This window comes from Nicotiana attenuata, unplaced genomic scaffold (assembly GCF_001879085.1).
Source record: "Nicotiana attenuata strain UT unplaced genomic scaffold, NIATTr2, whole genome shotgun sequence".
NCBI classification, from domain to species: Eukaryota; Viridiplantae; Streptophyta; class Magnoliopsida; order Solanales; family Solanaceae; genus Nicotiana; species Nicotiana attenuata.
Genome location: NW_017670444.1, coordinates 630,970 through 653,799, shown reverse-complemented (window position 1 = coordinate 653,799; position 22,830 = coordinate 630,970). Strand labels below are relative to the sequence as shown.

Below are 22,830 nucleotides of genomic sequence, written 5' to 3'. Positions count from 1 at the left end.
ATACAAGCATGCGCAAATCATGCCGAGGACGTGCGGCCTGATCCAACAATATTTAAACTGTGCACTGACAGAGGGTCGAATGGCGCGAACCATAGATGCATCTATTACCCCGCTCGCAAATCATACATGCGACGCGGTCAAATATAAATGAACACAACAAACAGTCAATCAAAGGTTCATCAGGGAGAAATTATTCAAGGAAAAACAATTTCTCTTTTTAGAAGTCAAGAAACGATGCCCAGTCCTTTAGAAAACCATTATATACGTTCAATATGTTTTAAGAAATTATTAAATTGACAACAATATCTCTAAGATTGCAAGTAAAGCATGCTATTGGGCCCTAGACTACCCGGACTTAAGCATAATAGTAGCTACGCATGGACGCTCGTCACCTCGTGCGTACGTAGCCCCCACAATTAACAGCACATATTCAATTAATTCACCTATGGAGAAAATTCCCTCATACAAGGTTAGAAAGGAGACTCACCTTGCTCCGAAGTTCCATAACTAGCACTTCACGCCCTTTCGAAGACTCAAATCGATGCACAATGCTCCAAAACTAGTCAATAATTATGTCCACCCATTAATATATGTTCAATTACTCATAATAATCCCATTTATAACAATTCCTAACCCCGATTGGAAAGTTGACGAAAACTCCCTCGGGCCCACGTGCCCGGATTTTTAAATTTTTGAAGATAAAGTTTACCCATAACCTCACGAATTCAAATATGTAATTTTCTCTCAATTTCATGCCCAAAATCGTGGTTAGGTTTTTCCTCAAACCCCAAGTTTCTACCAATTTTCATACTTTAATCCGTAATAACACTATGTATTTAACTCACAAGGGGTGGAATTAACTTACCTCATGATTGATGATGAAATCCCTCTCTTCAAAGGCACCAAAATCGCGCAAACCAAGTGAAAATGTGTGAAAAATGAGCCAAAATGTGTTCTTTAAAGAACACACTGCCCAACCCGACCTCTTGCACCTGCGGTCACTTGACCGCTTCTGCGGTCCTCTTCTGCCTCTGCGGTCAGCTCCCTCGCTTCTACGCTTGCGCAGATGCGGCCAATGCCCCGCATCTGTGGTCCTTCCCTTGGCTGCCCCATTCTGCACCTGCGTCTCCCAGGCCGCTTTTGTGGCTCCGCACCTGCGGCCACAACCTCGCAGGTGCGGTTACACCAGATATCAACTGCCTCAGTTTTTCTTCAAATTCAAAGTTCGATCCGTTAACCACCCGGAATCCATCCGGGGCCCTCGGGACCCCGTCCAATCACACCAACCAATCTCATAACACCTTACGAACTTGCTTGAGGCCTCGAATCACATAAAACAACATCGAAATCATGAATCGCACCCCAATTCGAACTTTATGAACCTTAGAACTTCAAACTTCTACATTTGATGCCAAAACCTATCAAATCACGTCTGATTGACCTCAAATTTTGCACACAAGTCATATTCAACATTACAGACCTACTCCAACTTCCGGAATTGGAATCTGACCCCGATATCAAAAAGTCCACTTCCGGTCAAACTTCTCAAAAACCTTCAAATTTCTATCTTTAGCCAAATGACTCCAAAATGACCCACAGACCTCCGAATTCACTTCCGATCGCGCTCCCAACACCAAAATCACCATACGGAGCTATTCCCAGACTCGGAATCCCAAACGGACATTGATAACACTGAAATGCACTTCAACCCAAACTTATGAAATTCCTCCAAATGCTAACTTCCACAATAGGTGCTGAAACGTTCCCGGGTCTTCCAAAACCCGATTCGGACATACGCCCAAGTCCGAAATCATCATACGAACCTGCTAGAACCTTCGAATCCCGATTTTGAGGTCGTTTACTCAAAAATGCAATCTTAGTCAATTCTTTCAACTTAAAGCTTCCGAAATGAGAATTCTCTTTCCAAATCAACTCCGAACTTCCCGGAATTCAATTCTGATCATGCGCACAAGTCATAATACCTGAAATGAAGCTGCTCATGGCCTCAAACTGCTGAACGATGCTCTAGAGCTCAAAATGACCGGTCGGGTCGTTACATTATCTCCCACTTAAACATACACTCGTCCTCGAACGTGCTAAGAACTGCGCTGGAGAAATCACAGTTAAACACCTTGTGCACCTACCCGTGCTACCACAACTCAGTTGAGCACATTAGCTCGAGCAATCTGAAGATATTCTCTTTTATTCAAACAAATGAGCCTTAGAGCCCAGTGTCAACATCCGAAATTCTCTGCCAGGCCTGCTTCCAATACGAGAGCACTGTATAAATCACCGCATGATGCACCGATACAAGATTTCATACCTTTGCTGAATTCACACTATGCACCACGTCATTCACAGGACCATAATGACATTCTCTGACCATAATAGCCGACTTTCCCCGAATTTGATGCTCACAACGCACCTCATGATACATTTAAGTCTTGTTCCAACTCTTATAATACTGCCACGACGGAAGAGACATGTAGAAATTCATAACCAACTGCAGGGTCAACAAATCATTGAGGCTACACTCCTAACAAGAACATTACCTCATTCTGAACCCAAATAATGATCTTTGCTCTTTAATATACTTCATACAATCCTATTGCACTGATCCTAGATCCAATAACCTTGTCTCACACAGTACGAACTGCTCGGCAACAAGCCACCCCAGACATGACCAAAAGTCTCATATGATGCCACAACGTGCCAATAGGCTACCAACTCGAACGCAATACATAAGAAAATGAACTCTGGAAGGGACTACTCAAATCACGCAACTAATATGAACTTTCCTCAGAAAATGGGAAACAAAACACACAGAATAGAATATAAGGGACTGTAATTATCATCACACTGTTGCGGCGTGCAACCGATCCAAACAACATACCCATGGCCGCATGCCACCCGATCCACACATAAAATTCACATAAGGAGATACACACCGAGCTAAATTGCTCATTACAACAAAATACCGGTCACAAGCACGCTAAGTGCATAATACCATCCTTGAGGGAACATATGGCGCCATAAGCTAACAAACTCAAGCACAACTGAGGTGCGATATATGTTCTGAAACTAAAGAGTCATCCTGCTCACACAACACCATCGCTACGTGGAACTTCAACACATAAGAAATTTACCAAGCCGTTTTGCAACTCACATGGCACAATATAGCATTATATGAAATAGCCGACGACAAAATAGCATCCAACGTCCGAATACTCCTCCATAAGTAGAGCTATGCTGAAATGAACACATTCGGCCTGATATAGAGCCCATATTCATATTTAAATCCATCCACAAACCTCAAGCCGATTCTGATTGTACCGAACTAGGCCAATAATCTTTTCTGGGTCCATAGTAACCCTTTTTTCCCATAACACACAAGAACAACCACCATAATCGAAGTGATCCTCCACGGTCCACAACCTAATAAACCGAGTGCCTTCCAGGCATCAATTCTCAAATTAACCATATTACCACAATCTTCATACTTGGTTTCATTCTCCAATCAATCAAGTGACTACATGCCACACTTATACAATCTTCCCATAGGACACGCTCCCATGATCTTCTGTAACAGATAACAAGCCTATACATCCATGCTACCGGTCGCACTAACGCTGAAAAGCGATTAAGAATCCATAACCAGGATGCAAAGCCTCTCTCACAAAATACCGATCCCAGGTGACGCTGAAGACAATGCTAGCTTACTCTAGTCATTCAAACCCCTTTCATACTCATCCGAGCTCGTGACATCCTTGTCAACACCAAACTGCAACCTTGATCCTCACTTTCAAATTCCATACCGCTCAATGCGCCTAACAAGCCAGCATGCGATAATACAAGAATTTCATCACAACTCCTGAACCACTAACATGGTAAACACTTCCTCACATGGAAGCTTTTTATTTAACTCATTCCAAGAGAACCATAGCAACACACGAGTAAATTCTCACAACCGTAGAAGATGCAATTCTTCAAGTAGTGGCCTAAACCACCATAGCCCTTTCCGGGATCCGCCTACACATAGCAGGACATAATATTAGAATACTTCCAAATAAATTCAATTACGACGGCCGACAAGCCTCACACGTACCATCACAAATCACTTGCACAACTTAATCACGCTGAAGGAACTGATCACTGCCACCAATATGCCAATTCAATCATGGCTAACCAATCCAACCTCTTCCGATTTATCCTTAATTGCCTTAGAACAATAATAACTTCATTCAACATATAACGCACTCAACCCGAGTGGCCTTGTAACACGAGACCATGTTGTCTCAAATCCCACGAACCATCTCATACCTTCCTTGTGCGCATATTCGCATCTCGACTGGTACATCCACTCTGATAGTTCCTCTACGAATCCGAAGTCCTTTTTCTTCTGTTCCTCCCAAATCTACACTGCAAGTCAAAACATCATAGAACATTCTAAGCCTCTTGCCATAAGCTGCTTCACAAGCCCGATTCTTAAACACACTGTGGGCTTGAATCCTTAGGCACCACATGTTAACATTTGAATTCACTAGGACCGTTATTGAGAGTCACCCACTCTACCATGGTCCCGAATATAATCAACTGCAAGGCTCCGCTAGCACATGACCACCCCCTCAAAGAAGCACCCGGCCGAATCACCTTTCTTGCAGCTCACTTCTTCGTGAAGCATAACTCCTAAGTCTTCTTAAAGCCTGAACAGGAATCGATGATGCCAATTATAGAACACGTTCTTCAATTCCTTTGCTCAAATTACTAGTGATGTTCTCTTCCCTTAGCCGGAACAACTTACCAATACGCCGATAACCCGAACTTCACAAGAAGAAAAATCATACAACCCAATCATAGACGGTGGGACTCTCCCACTTAGCTTGAAGCCACTATTACACAATTTTGGAACCCACCAAGATTCTTTATCCCTTATTGACATGACCCTGCATAATTAAACCGCCAGATTCCTCGAAATCCTTTCTTTAGCGTTTCATGAACACTCTGAATCTCTAGCAACATTCACATATTAGACCTCTTACCGGATAATTAATAAATCCTTTGCCGAAGCTTTGCCAACCACGCGACCGCCGATCTGCTCATAGGAGACATCCCCAAATATGGAGACTACGCGCCGACATCTTCCAACGTTGCTGCACGGGTACAATTACTACGACCTCAATAGCCCATCCTGAGCCCGTGCTCATCCACCAGATGTACAAGTCCATTCGCTCCTCGTGGACATTAACTAAATGTGTGACAATATCTTCCAATTCAAAGTTATGTTGTATCCCTCTTGATATCAAGCAGCTCCTTCCCGTCATATCAAATCTCCCGCAGTTATGCTAGCCAATATTTCAAATTAGGCTCGTAGACCCAATCACCGTCCACTAACAATTCCCAAGTCACTCCAAACTTTTCTCAAGGGTGTAGTTATCCTGCCACTGGATCCACGTGCTGCTCTGCCACTCTCCTACTTTGGCCAAACCCTCTTCTTTAAGCAACTATTCGACTTCCGCTTCTTACACTTAGCCTTCTAGAAATTTAACCACCGCCTGACACTTTCCACATGTCCTTCATCATCCTTCGCCGCTCAACTGACGCCTTAGATCAAAATCTAGCTCAGTAGCTCTTGAACCAATAGACCGCTACTAACTTTAGACCTCTCCGGAGATCATCTCTTCTCGAGCCATCGACATAATAAACATCGATTCAATCCTGAACCATCGCACCCCGCAATCTCTGACAACCGCTTCTTCATTGCTATCTTACAATATCCTGCCCCAAGGCGAATTGTAGAAGAACCTAACACCGGCGAACTTAGTACACGGACGAAAAATTCCACCACGCTCGCAAATACCAAGCCTCGTTACTCCATCAACCCAAATCTGAACATTCTTAGCCCGATTGCCTTTCCCCTGACGGGAATAAAGTACTGAATCTCTAAATCATGCACCGAGTAAACCTCCCTTCAAGTCATTCACTGCCCCGACACGTAAGCAAGCATCCTACCATCACATCAATACTGCATGATGTCACACCTCCTTTTTCCGCTACACCCACGTGAGGGGTATAATAAAGGAGTTTTTCCACTTAAAGGACAATCGAAACGGGATTCGTTATTTATTAGGATTCAGAGTCGCCACTTGGGAGATTCATGGTGTCCCAAGTCACCGGTTGGATCCCGAATCGAGGAGAATATGACTCTGTTTAACAGTCTGCGATCCAGAAATTCGAGTAAGGAATTTTGTTAACCCGGGAGAAGGTGTTAGGCACTCCCGGATTCCGTGGTTCTAGCACGGTCGCTCAACTGTTATATTTGGCTTATTTATTTGATTTTAATACATGTTTTGACCTATGTGCTTTTTAACTTTGAACCGCTTTATTATTATTTTTAGAGAGAATTGCAACGTCGTGAAAACAAATCTCGAACCGCGTCACATAAATGCACTCGCGATTTTTGACACGTTTCGACTTCGTTGAGATTTGGATTTGGGTCACATAAATGTGCACCCGTATTTAAGAAGGTAAAATTATTACAAACGCGCCTAAAGTGACTAGCGCATTATTATCTTTGGGGAAGGCCATGAAATTCGCTAAACAGCCCATCCCGAATTCTAAGTATTTTAATATATACATTTAAAGAGGGCCCCGCAATTTACGCGTTCTGTTTGGCGAGGCTCGTTGTCTCATTTTATTAAAGGGCCAATCCTAAGGCAAACCTCAATTTTCTATTTAGTTTGTCTCTAATGGACTTAGTTGATTAATACTGCTTAAGAACCACTACATTTAAAATCCACGTTTTTCACATGATGCAGAATTTCAGTAATTTTGGGCTTTGAAATTAGCCTAGTCAACAAGTGAGCACAGTTGCTCTGATTTTGAACTTGCCCAGTTTTGGGCTTATGATGTTGCCCCTGGGCCCAAGCCTCAGATTATACTACTTGAGCCTCCACTAATCAAATTAAAAGGGTCATGGGCCTGGACTTTTTCAACTGGCCAGCATTGAGCCCAAACATTTTCATTCCTAACTAATGTTAGCCAAACTTCAGTCAATGTTGACAATGAAACAAAGATAGAGAATCTAATGACCCATTTTAAGCATGAACGTGATATCAATTAATGGTGGTCTTCCTGCAAACTTAATCACATTCATTAACAATTAAACAGGGGTTATTACTAATGGGTTAACTAAAGTATTCAAAACAAACTGGTGATGATTATCAATCCAAACTACCAACGAGTTACCTATCAGTCAAAATCCAGTTTTAAACGGTCGTGAAATTTGATAAACGATTTACCAATTAACACTGATTATGAACCAGTTTCGTGGTCAATCCCAAACTAACTCGAAACTCACATTATTCCAGCTATCTTCTGATTTCAAAATCACACTTACACAAAACGAAGTAAATTATGATATGGCTATGAATACTCTCTAATTTAACAGTCCAAACAGCTCTATGAGCATGTGTAGATGGAAACAATAAAAACAACTAACTCCTACTCCATCTAACAACTAATGTGACAACTAACTTCATTTTAATCAATATACTAAACTTAGGCATTCATAGTCAATCCAATAACAGTCCAGCAGGCTTATTATAGTCCAATTAATCGAAATGCAACAATGCAATGCAACAGACGACAATTATGGCCGAATTGAGCTTCCATTTCATTTCACTTTTAAAAACCGGGAATCTACATCACAATGAACGCAGGAAGTGTACCTGGAATCAGCATACAACAATGAAGAGGAAGTGGAAGTCAGTTGAGGCAGTGATGAACAGCAACCCAGATTCAAAGCAATTAAATCAATTTCAGCTCCAAAATTAACACAGCAAACCCAGGAACGAACAGCAACAGGTTAAACACCAAAAGCACACGAAGAAACCAAACACGAATGGACCAAAATATGCTCAAAACCAACCAGAACTCCTTGGACTCAAACCAACCAAATCTAAAGATATTCAGGCCATTTCTAATCTTCTGTTGACTGGAAATCTGATCTATAGCTGAAAATCTAACTTAAACTCTAAGAGAACTCCAATAGAACAGGATTTTTATAGAGTTTTTCTACTGTTTTTGTGTTTTTGGTTTTTTTTTGGATTTTGAATCTCCAATTTCAGATCTGTTGAGATTGCAGAGACTATTCTTTTTTTTTTGGGGAATTTTTAGGGCTTCCCATAAAACTCCCTATTCAAGGCAATGGTCATGCCTTTTATAGGCAAAGATGAGGGCAGCCCTCAATTTTCTGATTTTATTCAGATAGTCCTAAAGTTCTAACTTGTCACTCAAGTTAATATCCTAAACTTACTGAAATCTAAACTCGAGCCCCATTCTAGAAGATTCTGGGGACTTCTACTCTAATCCACAGCATTCTATCCTATTGTTAAATGCCCAAAATACCCCTGCTTTTACCCTGAAATTGCTAACCTTATCTCGACTAACTCCAGCCCCTTCTAAACCACCTAAACATAATCAGTTGTAGCCAAACAACCCATTTAACTAGGATTAAACAAACACAACTAAAATCAACCATTCGAAATCAAAACAAAACCCCTAACTGATCAAGTTAAACTGATATGAATCTAAATCAAATGGCAATGACTAATTGACTAAAACACAGAATCAAGCTTATGGAAACGAAACAGCCAAACAGAAAAATGCTTTTAACTAGTCATGATATGCTTAATTCCAAATCGAGCACAGTTGAATTAACCTAATCAGATACTAGTCTAACGAACAGATAAAAAAAGAAAGAAGATAATAAACTAAAATCCTAACTTGACTAATAGGCAGACATATCAGTTAATAAGAGGAGAATAATGAAAAAAAAATGACCAAGAAAACCTTACCTATGGAGCCCGGAACGGAGACATGAAAAAAAAACTCGATTTGAGCCTCGGAATAATGTTAATCGTTTGTTCTTCTCAAAGAACAAGCGAAAACGTTATTTCGTGACTCGAATCCAATACCAATCTCAGGAAATCGGCAAAAATCGAGCCAATTTGAACTCCTAGGGTTCTGCCTTATCTATGATTTGAGATTCGAGCATTTCTGGTGATGTTTGACGGAAACCAATGAGGGATTTGAGAAGAGGGGAACTAGGAGAGTATATGGTGTACTTTTGGGGTCGTGTGGTGGTGGCGCCGCCGTGGGCGGCGGAGGCGGTGTCCACAGATTTGATTATTCGAGAAGATTGGGTTGGATTTGATGGATGATTTTTGGAGTTTTGGAAAGAGGAGACGAAGGCGAGTATGGTGTGAAATTTTGGGGTCCATCGAAGCATCGCCGGCGGCGGCGCTAGGGCGGAGGACGGCGAAGCAGGGTGGAGTTAGGGTGGATCCGGTGGCCGGCGTTACAAAGAGGGGGGGGGGGTACGAGGAAGAAACATTTGGTCTCTAGGGTTTGGTATTATTTTAGACACTTATATTTAAAATCCAACATTGATCAAGGGCCGTTGGATCAATCAATATGAAAGGCTGTGATTGCCTGACGACTAAACGTCGTCGTTTTGGGTTGAGAGGATTTGGACCGGGCTGAGGAGAACGGACCTGGGCTGGGCTAGCTGGTAGGCGATTTGGGCCTTAATTAAAATGAGTCCAATCTGGGCAGCCCTTCCTTTTATTTATTCCTTTTGTTTCCTTTTTATTTCTTTTGCTTTTGTATTTTATTTTTATTTTATGTTTTTTGTATTTTTATCTGTTGATTTTTATAAAAATGCAAAATTAAAATGAAACCTAATCTATTTCCAACATTAAGCTAATTGATTCCTAAAATTGCTTAAAATCTATTTCGCGATAAATTCAACAATTAACAATTACAAGTGCAAAGAAACTATTTTTGTTATTTTCTTTAATTTTTGTTCTAAAACAAATTAATACCTAATTAATACTAAAAATGTGAAATTAAATACCTAAATGCAAATGCATATTTTTGTATTTTTTAATATGAATTATCATGCAATCAATTAACACCCAATTCAACAAAACCCACAAAAATTGTAAAATCATTTTATTTGAAACTTTTGGAATAATTTGCTTAGGGCAAAAATCACGTGCTCACACATAACAACCATTCATAAGTACTATGGCAACTTGTGCCTAACCTCAGTGCTCTAAGAAGTACGACTATTGAGCTGAAACGATAGAATATCCTTCCACAAGGCGACGACAATAGTCAAATCAACTACGCTGGGAGAAGCATCCCGCACCACCTCTGTAGTACCTTTAAAAGCTCTCAATTCCTGATTTATAACAAGTGCTTCGCGTCGCATAAGATCGATTGGGAAGGAAACAAAGGCATAAGCCTCAAAGGAATCAAATCACACGATGAGGAAATCAAGAAGGGAAGTGCTCCTAACTGCCCTGTAGCCTCCCGAAGATAAGTACAGACGTCTCCGTACCGATCCGCGAGACTCTACTAGACTTGCTGATGACTCGTGAGACCTAAGGGAACCTAGTGCTCTGATACCATGTTATCATAACCCAAAATCCACTAAGGGTCGTGATGGTGCCGGACACCCTTGTCAAGCAAGCCAACACTAGATAACTAGTAACTTCTCGTTTTTAAATATTTCTGAATTCACTTCTTTTATATTTTTAACAATAAAAGAATAGATTCCACTGAATAAATAATAATATCTTTAACAATTTCAAAATACAAAATAATCCCACAGACATCCCAAAACCCGGTGTCACAAGTGTATGAGCATTTACTAGGGAATGAAATAAAATACAGTAACTGTCCGGAATACAAGGTGGAAAGAAATGAAAATACAGTATAATACTCTAAAGGAGACTCTGCTGGCTGCGGGTCGTCTCGAGAAGTGCAGCTCACCTAAGTTTCCGTATCAACCATGTTGCTACGCCCACTAGGCCGCAAGAGATGCATGTGCCTGTGCAACAAAAATGCACAGCAAGTGTAGCATGAGTACGAAAACAACGTGTACTCAGTAAGCATACCGCCTAATCTCGAAGAAGTAGAGACGAGAGGTTGACTTCGTCACTTACTAGTGGTCCAGTAAGGATACGTCAATAATATAATAAATCGATGATTTTTTTATAAACATGATTGTAATTCAATAGAATGAAGCAAGTAAACAATTCTTTCTTTCATAGGAAATTCCCAAATTCCTTTTTCATCATATAAACATATATTCTCAAACCAAGAAGAAACAATATCAACTTCAATTATTTTCAAGGCAAGCAACACAAGCATGCGCAAATCATGCCGATGACGTGCGGTCCGATGCAATAATATTTAAACTATGCACTGCTAGAGGGTCGAATGGCGCGAACCATAAATGCATCTATTACCCCGCTCGTGAATCATACATGCGACGCGGTCAAATATAAATTAACACAACAAACAGTCAATCAAAGGTTCATCAGGGAGCAATTATTCAAGGAAAAACAATTTCTCTTTCTAAAAGTCAAGAAACGATGCCCAGTCCTTTAGAAAACCATTATACACGTTCAATATGTTTTAAGCATTTTTAAATTGACAATAATATCTCAAAGATTGCAAGTAAAGCATGCTATTGGGTCCTAGACTACCCGGACTTAAGCATAATAGTAGCTACGCGCGGACGCTCGTCACCTCATGCGTACGTTGCCCCCATAATTAACAGCACATATTCAATTAATTCACCTATGGGGACAATTCCCTCTTACAAGGTTAGAAAGGAGACTCACCTTGCTCCGAAGTTCCATAACCGGCATTCCACGCCCTTCCGAAGACTCAAATCGATGCACAAGGCTCCAAAACTAGTCAATAATTATGTCCACCCATTAATATATGTTCAATTACTCATAATAATCCTATTTATAATAATTCCTAACCCCGATTGAAAAGTTGACAAAAACGCCCTCGGGCCCACGTGCCCGAATTCCGAAATTTTTGAAGATAAAGTTTACCCATAACCTCACGAACTCAAATATATAATTTACTCTCAATTTCATGCCCAAAATCGTGGTTAAAATCCAAGAATACGAATTTTCTAGGTTTTTCCTCAAATCCCAAATTTCTACCAATTTCCATACTTTAATCCGTAATAATACCATGTATTTAACTCACAAGGGGTGGAATTAACTTACCTCATGATTGATGATGAAATCCCTCTCTTCAAAGGCTCCAAAATTGCCCAACACAAGTGAAAATGTGTGAAAAATGAGCCAAAACTCGTTCTTTAAAGAACACACTGCCCAGCCCGACCTCTCGCACCTGCGGTCACTTGACCGCTTCTGCAATTACGCAGGTGCGGTTCCAATACCGCTTTTGCGATCCTCTTCCGCTTCTGCGGTCAGCTCCCTCGCTTCTGCGCTTGCGCAGATGCGGGCAATGCCCCGCATCTGCGATCCTTCCCTTGGCTGCCCCATTCCGCACCTGCGTCTCCCAGGCCTCTTCTGCGGCTCCGCACCTGCAGCCACAACCTCGCAGGTGCGGTTACACCAGATATCAGTTGCCTCAGTTTTTCTTCAAATTCAAAGTTCGATCCGTTAACCACCCGGAATCCACGCGGGGCCCTCGGGACCCCGTCCAATCACACCAACCAGCCTCATAACACCTTACGAACTTGCTCGAGGCCTCAAATCACATCAAACAACATCGAAATCATGAATCGCACCCCAATTCGAACTTTATGAACCTTAGAACTTCAAACTTCTACATTCGATGCCGAAACCTATCAAATCACGTCCGATTGACCTCAAATTTTGCACACAAGTCATATTCGACATTAGGGACCTACTCCAACTTCTGAAATCGGAATCCGACCCCGATATCAAAAAGTCCACTTCCGGTCAAACTTCTCAAAAACCTTCAAATTTCTATCTTTAGCCAAATGACTCCAAAATGACCCACGGACCTCCGAATTCACTTCCGATCGCGCTCCCAATACCATAATCACCGTAAAAGCTATTCCTAGACTCGGAATCCAAACGGGCATTGATAACACTGAAATGCACTTCAACCCAAACTTATGAAATTCCTCCAAAATGCTAACTTCCATGATAGGTGCCGAAACGTTTCCGGGTCTTCCAAAACCCGATCCGGACATACGTCCCAGTCCGAAATCACCATACGAACCTGCTAGAACCTTCGAATCCCGATTCCGAGGTCGTTTACTCAAATATATAATCTTAGTCAATTCTTTCAACTTAAAGCTTCCGAAATGAAAATTCTCTTTCCAAATCAACTCCGAACTTCCCGGAATTTAATTTCGACCATGCGCACAAGTCATAATACTTGAAATGAAGCTGCTCATGGCCTCAAACTGCTGAACGACGCGCTAGAGCTCAAAACGACCGGTCGGGTCGTTACACTCTCGAGCAATATACACACTAAATAGGTACAGTTAATTGAGAGCTCTTTAATCAACCACAATGAGAATATAGTTGAACGAGTAGAGAAGAATCAAAGGCAAATCTATATTAAACGTAGTAGAAAATCATCCTCCAATAAGTTCCATCAAATACTAGATTAGAAAGTTTAGCTACTCATAACCATACTAACAATCATGATAATAATTGAAAGCATTAAAATACAGATTAAGGAAAAACGGAAGAGAAAACTCTTGAGGTTCGCTGCTTCTAAGTGTTCTCATAGCCTTCTTGCCTCTTCAATAATGTCTCCCCCATAAGAAATAGGTTTAGAACCCCTTTTATATATGTTGGGGGCGTGTAGGGTGGAAACTACCAAGTCCTAGCTGAATTAGGACGAATTCCGCCCTTAGCCGTCTCGCTTGGCGCCTAGCACCAACCTGGACACCAAAATTTTTCCACTTCTGTGCTATTCTGCCATTGGCATTTTGATTGGTGCCTGACGCCAATTTGGGCGCCAAAATCATACTCCCTCAAAATTCTTCTATTTTTTTTACTTCACATTGCATGCAAGCTTGTCAAATCACTTCAAATTGACTCCTACAAATATAATCACCATTATTAAGCTCGGATCACAAATATTTACACCAAAGTTAACAAGATTGAGATATAATGCAAGGCAAATTACATGCAAAAATATAGATTTTTAGCCTAACATCAGTAATCCACAAAGATTCAGTAATATTTTACATATAGTCCCAAAAACAAACCTTGCGAGATGAAGCATAAGGATTAGTCATAGTGTTAGTGATGTGGGGATGGATGATCGAGTTCTTCTAAGATCGAAAGAGAAAAAGAAAGTTGGGGAAATATTTTGTCTGAATTAGAAGACATAGCTGGCAAAGTCTTTTGCCTTGAATTATAAGGCATTAATGCATATAAATAAACATTAATTCGGAAAGTGGAAGAGAACCAAACTGTTTTTTGTTAATATTGCATAAACGACGGGTTCAACTTGATGTGCTTGAAGTATTCAGATATTATTAATTATCCAATTAACTTTTTCAATTTGTTATTTTTATTAGAATGTGGATTTACATCTTTATAAAAAAATATTTCTATGGTTGAAGGGCAAAATGATCATTCAGCTATATACAATCATTTTAGTCTTTTAACTTTATCTTAAGGTCTTTACACTTATAATATAGTATGACGATGATTATAAATATATCTCTATTTTAAATAATTATTTTCTTGTATTACATGTATGAAATATATCCTTTAAAAGTTCTTATTCTCTTTCATTCTTAATTGTATAACTAAATTTTTGAGTTTTTGTTGTTATCAAAATTATTTATATGAATAAATTATTGTGATTTAATTTTTACTATGCTTAATTATTTTATTCAATTTTAGGTATTTAAACTCTTATTCTATAACTCAAACATAATTCAAATTAATATATTATGTGATTTAAAAAAAGTACTTTCAAGGTATACACGCAACACGCGTGTGTTAAGACTAGTTAAATAGTAGTTTGAAATATTGGGCCTTATTCTATAACTCAAACATAATTCAAATTAAAATATTATGTGATTTAAAAAGAGTACTTTCAAGGTATACACGCAACACGCGTGTGTTAAGACTAGTTAGATAGTAGTTTAAATAGAGGGATGAAGGGATTGAGTTAGTTTCAGTAGCATTTGAAATATTGGGCCAAATGTGCCATAAAATCACCAGCCCAACTATACTAAAGTTTGTAGTTTGAGACTGCAAACTATGTTTATATTTTTCTACTTTCTTAAATTGTTGAGTTATCGCGACTAAATAAAAATAAAAATATAGTTTACAGTAATACAACAAAAAAAATTATTACACGCATGCACTACAACAAAAAAAAAATATAGGTATAATAAAAAATACATTATATAAGCTTAAAAGCTTTGCTCAATTATTTGTTGCAACATTATATGCCTGAGAAGTTTTTTTTTTTATTTTGTAAATAAGTTTTTATATTTTATAGCTAAGTTCATAATCTAGAGTAAAAAAGAAAAATATTTATAATATTAAAAAGTATTTTTTTTTTAAAAAGAAACCTTACCTTGCACCAAATATACTAAGGGGTCGTTTAGTACGCGTGTGAGATTAATTAGGATCACTAATAGGATCGGAAAGTGGAGGGGGTATTAATTAGGATTTAAGAGGATTAGATTGATGTGTAATTATAGGGTCAGGGTGTATGTGAATTTATAGGCTCTAGTGATTGTATTAAACTAATGATTGGTTTTGCATAGAGGGGGAAACGCCAGCGAGGCTGTTTCTCTCAAGAAAAACTTTACCAGAAGTAGAAAGTTTACGTCTTTCCAAATTAATCAGTCTGTTGCACATACAATAATTAGAGTTCCTTGGGGAGTATGTACTGTATCACAAGTGTTGTGACTTGGGTCATTTTTACTACCATAATTGTAAGATTTAGTAGGCGTTTGGACATAAAAATTATAATCTTTTAATAAAAGTCGTATTTGGAGTTTAGTTGAAAAATAGTATTTGAAATTTGAAATTATGTTTGGACATGCATTTCATTTTTGTGTGTGGGGAAACAAAATATTTTTGAAATTTTGAATTTTTTAAAAACTCATTTTCAAAAAAATTCCAAAAACTTGCATAATGTTACACGTTTTTGGAAAAAAAAATTCAAAAAAAAAGGAAAAAATATCTATGGGCAAACGGATCCTTAGGGTTGTTTGGTTTGAGTATGGCAAGAATTAATCTCAGCCCAAGATAATATAGGGTTTAGTTGAGCCGTTAGATATAAGAATAACTAATCTTTGTATAATATTTTGCATAAGACAACATACTATTTGGTTGGCGATACTAAATTATATCCGTATTAAATTATGTGAGAATTCATGTATTATTTTGTGGGAGATAGAATGTGAAAAAGAATAACTATCTAAAAATAAAAATATCTATTATTACTCACCATATAAATAATTTCTACATTGATAATATCTGCATAAACAATCTCTACATCATTAATAATTCCTACATAACTTACTTCTGATTGCTGAACCAAACGACCCGTGATGTTAGTATTAGTTATTGCTTGATGTAGCGAGTTGCCCATACATTGCTATTTTTGAAACTTAATAACAATGAAGAATATCATATCCCAAAGTCTATAAAAGCAATTCTTCTTGGATTTCTTCGTTCTATTATATATTTGTCTTGAGATATTGATGGCTAACAATTGTTTCGAAAGATTTTTCGAATTGGCTCTTGCAATTAAGCAGGCGTTAGGACACAGCAAAATTGTAATTTTTGAAGGAATTTTTTTTTTTTGAATATATTATTTTAAAATTTGAAACTATGTTTGAATATGCATTTCATCTAAAAAATGTTGCAGGTTTGTGAGTGGAGAAAAAAAATTTGGACAACTTGAAAAAGTGGTTTGGTTTTCGAAAAACTCATTTTCGAAAATCTCCAAAAACATACGAAAAAAAATCATGGACAAACGGGTCGTAAATTTATAACAACTTACGATACCTTATGTCAAAAACTTAGCTTAATACCGGCTAGTAACAAAAGTATGTATATTCAATTATATACGTTTTGAATATCTTACATTTTCCTACTTTTCTGAATGACCTTTAGGCTTACTGTGGTAGATCAAATAGCCTGATTGAACATTGAAGTGCACCATTAATTCTTTGAAAAGCCATCTGCATATTAATTCCATTAATTAGTACTTCCTCCGTTTCAATTTATATGAATCTGTTTGATTGGGCACAGAGTTTAAGAAAAAAATGAATACTTTTGGAATTTGTGGTCCTAAAAAAGTTAAAAAGGGGCCTAGAGTATTTATGTGGTTATAAAAGCTTCTCATTAAGGGTAGAATTGTAAGTTTAAGCTAAATTGTTTTCAAATTTAGAACGCGGTCATTTTTCCAAATAGGTTCACATAAAGTGGAACCGGAAAAATAGTAGATTTTTAAGTTTCCTTGCAACTCTATAGTTTCCTGAACTCTTTCGTTTCTATCTTAGCAAAAACAAAAAAGAACACCTTTTTTTCTACAGAAACTACATCTCCTTAATTGACAGCCATGAAAAAATTCCCTCCAAAGAAACCTCATTTTTTCAAACCAATTCTGCTTGGTTTCAAGAATAGCCTTGTGAGTTATTATACTTTTAATTGTTTCATTTTTCTATATATTATCTTCTACATGTATGGTAAATAAGGAGGGGGAATGTGAGAGACCTTGTAATAGTATATTGCCACATCCTAAAAAAAAAAAGTATGAATCATACTTTGTGACATGGCTATTTCAAGTGCAAGTGTCAGAGAATATGCAAATCATTGCTGACTGCCAAAATCGAGTATATATTGGAGGCGGTTGGCGTCAATTCACTGCTGATAATCGTTTAAAGGAGGGAGATCGTATTATGTTTGAGGTTGTTACTGATGAAAGTACATCAATATGGAAATTTCAACTTGTTAGTGATGCAGAAACTCCAGCGGAGAAGTCTCAAGGTAAGTTTCCCATCTTATAATCAGCCTCTTATTTTGATGATCTTTCTCATTATCATATGCGCCACTATGTATGGTGCGTCTTAACCTGCATATCACAAGTTATGCTCTCACCACTAGATCAAAACTCTAGGGCAGAAGGCTTGTTATTTTAAAATTATCTATCTGTATAATTTAATTAGAATCTAGTCAAGTTTTAATTCAAACTATTGAACTCTATTTTCAAATCATATTATCTTATAATTAATCATTTCCTTTCAACATGATTTGGAACAACAACATTAGGAAAAAGCCCTCAAACGTGAGTCCTCTCAATTTAATTTGAGTTAGGCCCAAGCGTCATATCTTTACAGGCTAAAAGAAGCATATGTGCACCATTTTTATTATTTTTTTCTCTTTAGTTTTTTTGGTTATATATTCGAAGAAAAAGAGACTATTTAATCATGTTTGCAAATGGCTATACACCATGTCAGTTCCTTCCTCAACAATTTGCAAAAGCAAATGGTCTCACAAACAAGAAATGCGATTTGATTATAAGAGATGGAAGACAAAGGTCGTGGAATTTAAAGCTAAGTTCTAGTCGTAGACCTCGAGTCTATATAATTGGAGATGGATTGCGTAAATTCATTGTTGATAATTACTTAAAGGAGGGAGATCGTATAATGTTTGAGGTTGTTACTAATGGAGAAATACCAATATGGAAATTTCAAGTTACTCCAATCAGGGAGTTTCAAGGCAAGTTTCTCATCTTATAACCAGCCCCCTCTTATTTCTTTGTTAATCTCTTTTATTGTCACATGCACTTCCATATTCTGTATGTGTAGAATCCCTTCTTTTTTTTTTTGGTTGTTTAAATTGTGTGTTAAGTTATACATTTTTCACTTAATAGAATCTAGTCAAGTTCAAATTCAAACTATTTAAATTTATTTTCATATCATATTCTGTTCTAATTATTCATTTCATTTCAACACGATTAATTAATTTGGAACAACAGACATTAGGAAAAAGCCCTCAAACATGAGTCCTCTCAATGCAAAAGTATCTACTTCAACTTCTGGTGATGGTCATGATCTTCATCTTCCTTATTTTATTTCAAACATTAAACCTTATTGCACCAAGAAGTCAGTTTTGGTAAGTGCATGCTATGAACTTATTTTAGTTATATTCCATTTCTTTGCCTTTTTTGTTTTTGTGATCACAACTGATCAAACTTGTTATACATACACTACAAAAAAACGCTGAAATTTTGGCGGGTTTTTAACGGCGGTTACAAGCAACAGCCATAATACACAATATATTACGGCAATTTCCAAGGCGCCACATTATTCATCTACAAAACGGCGGATTATATTAAAAGACGTTGATTGAAACCGCCACTCTGTTTATACACTCTGTATTTATCTACTCTCACAATTTAGAACATTCCGCCCCAGACCCCCTTCCTCCAACTCTCTCTCTTCCCATAAACCCTATTTTATCCAATCTACCTCTTTCCCTCTCCCTTACACCAATCCCAAATCACCATAGCCGACGAGTCCCTCTCCTCTACTAAACTCTCATTTCCTTCTCCTCTTCTCGCCGGATCTTCGATGAAGCTGGCAAGGACTTCGCTAATCTCCATTGTGCCTTTTATATATGTGGATCAAGTCTACCCAGGTATCTCTATTTTTAGCTCCTTTATTATGTACATAGTTATTTATGTTGGATCTGTGCTTTATTTTGGAGATCTTAAATATCTGGTGATGTTAGGAACGATTTTTTTTGTAACTGAAATTTTCTAGACTTGTTTTTTGGTTTGGTTAGAACTTGTCTGTCAGTTTAGGGTTGAGAGAAGTGATAATCCTTTCAATGTGTCTAAGTTGAACGCGATGTTGTTGATTTCGATTGAAATAAGCAAAAAGAGGTTGTGAGAAGAAAAAGGTGCAAACAACAAAATTTAAGCTTTGATTATCTACGATACTTGTCTAAAATAATTAGCCTTAATTTAGAATGTGAAAGGTGAGAACTTGTGTGTTGCTCAGAGGGATTCAATTCTATTAATTCTGCAAGATGAAAAGTAAAAGTAATTACTTAGTGTTTGGATTTGGCACTTCTTTTTAGATTGGCCGCTAGAAGCTTGAATTTGACACTTCTTTAATATGGATTATTGATAGCATTTCTATTATTGGGAATTTGACAAAGCCTCGGGGGAGAAGAACTAAAACTTATTAGACACTGGCCACGCCCCACGGAAATGGTGCTATTTACAAAACAGGTCGATAATTCTCACAGTAAATATTTACCAAGGACTTAAATTTTTGAACTTTAAAGAGGAAAAACAATGAAAAGTGAATATCTTGTGATCGTGCAATTGTATAATATAGATGTACTATTACACGTTCACACAAGGACATAAATTCCTTTTCTAGATGATATGTATATGGTATTGAAAAGGAACAAAAGGGCGTGCGAAATTTGAAGGAACATAACAGCATGAAAAACTTGAGAAACTAAGGATGTGTTTTATATGGAGAACAAGAATATCGTTTTACTTATATGTTTAATAATGATAACGAACTTCGATAACAATATCTTTAAATGTTGATTATAGTTTTGTGATATGAAGTTTAGACTATCCGACTGCATAAATTATCCTTCACATGTGATTAAGAATATAAAAAGGTAGTTTTATAGTTTTGCATTCTCTTTACATGAGCGTCACTCCAGTGAGCGTCAATCATCTATTGAAACACCTTCTAGCCGATAGTGTATTTCGTGAACGGCAAGTTAGAAAAATCTCAGACTTATAAATCAACTCATCTTCGATCCAAATTTTCAGAAGAAATGTCAGTTGCACAAACTTGTATGGCTGTTGCTGACATCATGAAGGATTTTGGTCACATGGCTGTTGAGCCCTGTAAGTGTGCACATTTTGGTTCCTTTAATTCTCCAGGCATTAAAAAGAAATTCAGGATTAATGAACTCGCTTTCCCCCGTCTTTGTAGATATCACTCAGCTTGTTGAGGCCACTTCAGTTCTATTACGTGAACAGTCTGCTTCCCAGCTCATAGAATCAGATAGTGAGGCTGATGACGACGATACTGAACATGACGAAGGGCTAATGGATGTTGTTTCTGATCTCCTCCCTGCATTTTCAAAGGCCATGGGTTCCCATTTTGCCCCCATCTTTTCAACGTTGTTCAATTCTTTGATGAAATTTACAGTAAGTTTTGGATACTGCCCTATACAATTTTTTTTGGGTCATAAGCCTTCAAACTCTCATCTTTTCTTTTCCTATCCTTTGGATTAGAGATTAGCTTTAGTCGCAGTGTTTAATGTCATAGCCCATGCAATTGCAGAAAGCATCACGCCCACCGCAAGATCAGACCATGGTCGTTGCAACCCTTGTAGATGTTGCTCAACACATGGGTGCTCCAATTGGTGGCTATATTGATGTAAAATTCTACAAAAACTAGTTAATTGGTTCTTTTGTTCTAACTCTCCAATACAGACCCGCACACACTTTCGATAGTTCTGCAACTGAATTGGAGAATACTAATAATGTTTCAGGCTTTGATGTCCCTGGTTCTTAAAGAATTAGCATCAGCAGATGCTACAAACCGAAGGAATGCATCATTTTGTGTTGGCGAGTTTTGCAAAAAATGGTGGTGATGCTGCTTTGAAGTATGCTTTCATATGCACACCTTGTTTATCTATCTCCTTCTATTCCTAAGAAGTGTTCTGAGTTTGTGGGGTTGTATCCACTGATTTATTTACCATCTGCCTTCTTCGTTGGTACATCATATATCTGATTTATTCATTTTATTCTAGATTCTAGATATTATGGGGATGCCTTACGGGGTCTTTACCCATTATTTGGCGAATTTGAGCTAGATAATCTGGTGAGAGACAACTCTGCTTGTGCGGTGGCAATGATGATAATGGTCCATCCAGAGACAATCCCACTGAAGTCAAGGCTAATGTTGGAAGAGCATTTTCTCACCTAATTTCAGTTTATGGTCAACAAATGCAGCAGCTTCTTTTGAGTAATATTTCACCTGCACATGCTAATTTCTAATCCGATGGTCAAAGTACAGAAAATTGACATGCATTTTGCAGGTGTAATGAACTTGATATCTCTCTAGCTTGTAGATAAGGTTGCGGATGCAGCTCAAGCACTTTGAACACAGCAAGTCTGCGCATTCTCTTGCGGAGGCTTCACGAGTCTCGTTTGTATTTGTGCTCCAAGGTAAATACGTTCTCTTTCCTCTTTTGTGTCTTCCTTTTTAGTTGTTTGTGTCATGCGTACTCTTCTTAATCTTAAGTATGCATGTATTTGTCCAATTGATGTGTAATACTCCTCTTAATCTTAAGTACTCCTCTGTTGCACCAACAATTTGTTAGTAATGTGATAATCTAGTCATTATTTACATTGAAGAAATTGAATGTTGGATTAGATCAAAATGGTTTAAGCAAGCAGTTGATTGGCTCTATACATACTGATGTTCCTCCTTTCGTGAAGAAGATTATGATTGTATCTTGATCCATTTGAGTTACTTATTGCTTGTTGTTTCAGTTTATTTTGTAGGTACTGGATAATAGCAAAATCCTAGACTTGTTCTTTGTCAACAACCCAAGAAGAACACCAGATCGAAACAACAAAGAACAAGTCTAGGATTTTGCAGAATAATTTTCCTCATGGAATGTAAAATATTACTCCTTGAAATTTAGTTACTAGATTTTATGATGTAATTTTGAATTGCTTAATTCTTTTTATATATGATGAATAATTTCTTTACCAAATCTTCCTCTTATATATGTGTCAAAACTATTATAAAGTAAAATACAAGTCTGATTGTAGGGGGACAGTGTGTAAAATGGAATGCAAGAAATGTGAAAAAGAATTAAAAATTATGGAGAAAATGCTGGGCCCTACAAGGATAATTACGGCGGTTTAGGACCGCCATAGATATTTAGTTTGTGAATTATCAAATTTTGTAAT

General features: G+C 37.8%; 1 protein-coding gene across 1 annotated transcript; it reads left to right on the top strand.

Moving 5' to 3' along the window:
* The first annotated feature begins 19,210 nt into the window (after positions 1 to 19,210).
* On the top strand, positions 19,211 to 22,626 carry LOC109239503. Its single transcript, XM_019406073.1, has 7 exons — positions 19,211 to 19,505; positions 20,668 to 20,745; positions 20,834 to 21,051; positions 21,188 to 21,283; positions 21,399 to 21,512; positions 21,660 to 22,077; positions 22,405 to 22,626. The coding sequence occupies exons 1-5, from the start codon at positions 19,439 to 19,441 to the stop codon at positions 21,498 to 21,500; spliced, it is 561 nt and encodes a 186-aa protein (XP_019261618.1). The 5' UTR covers positions 19,211 to 19,438; the 3' UTR covers positions 21,501 to 21,512; positions 21,660 to 22,077; positions 22,405 to 22,626.
* Positions 22,627 to 22,830: the final 204 nt, after the last annotated feature.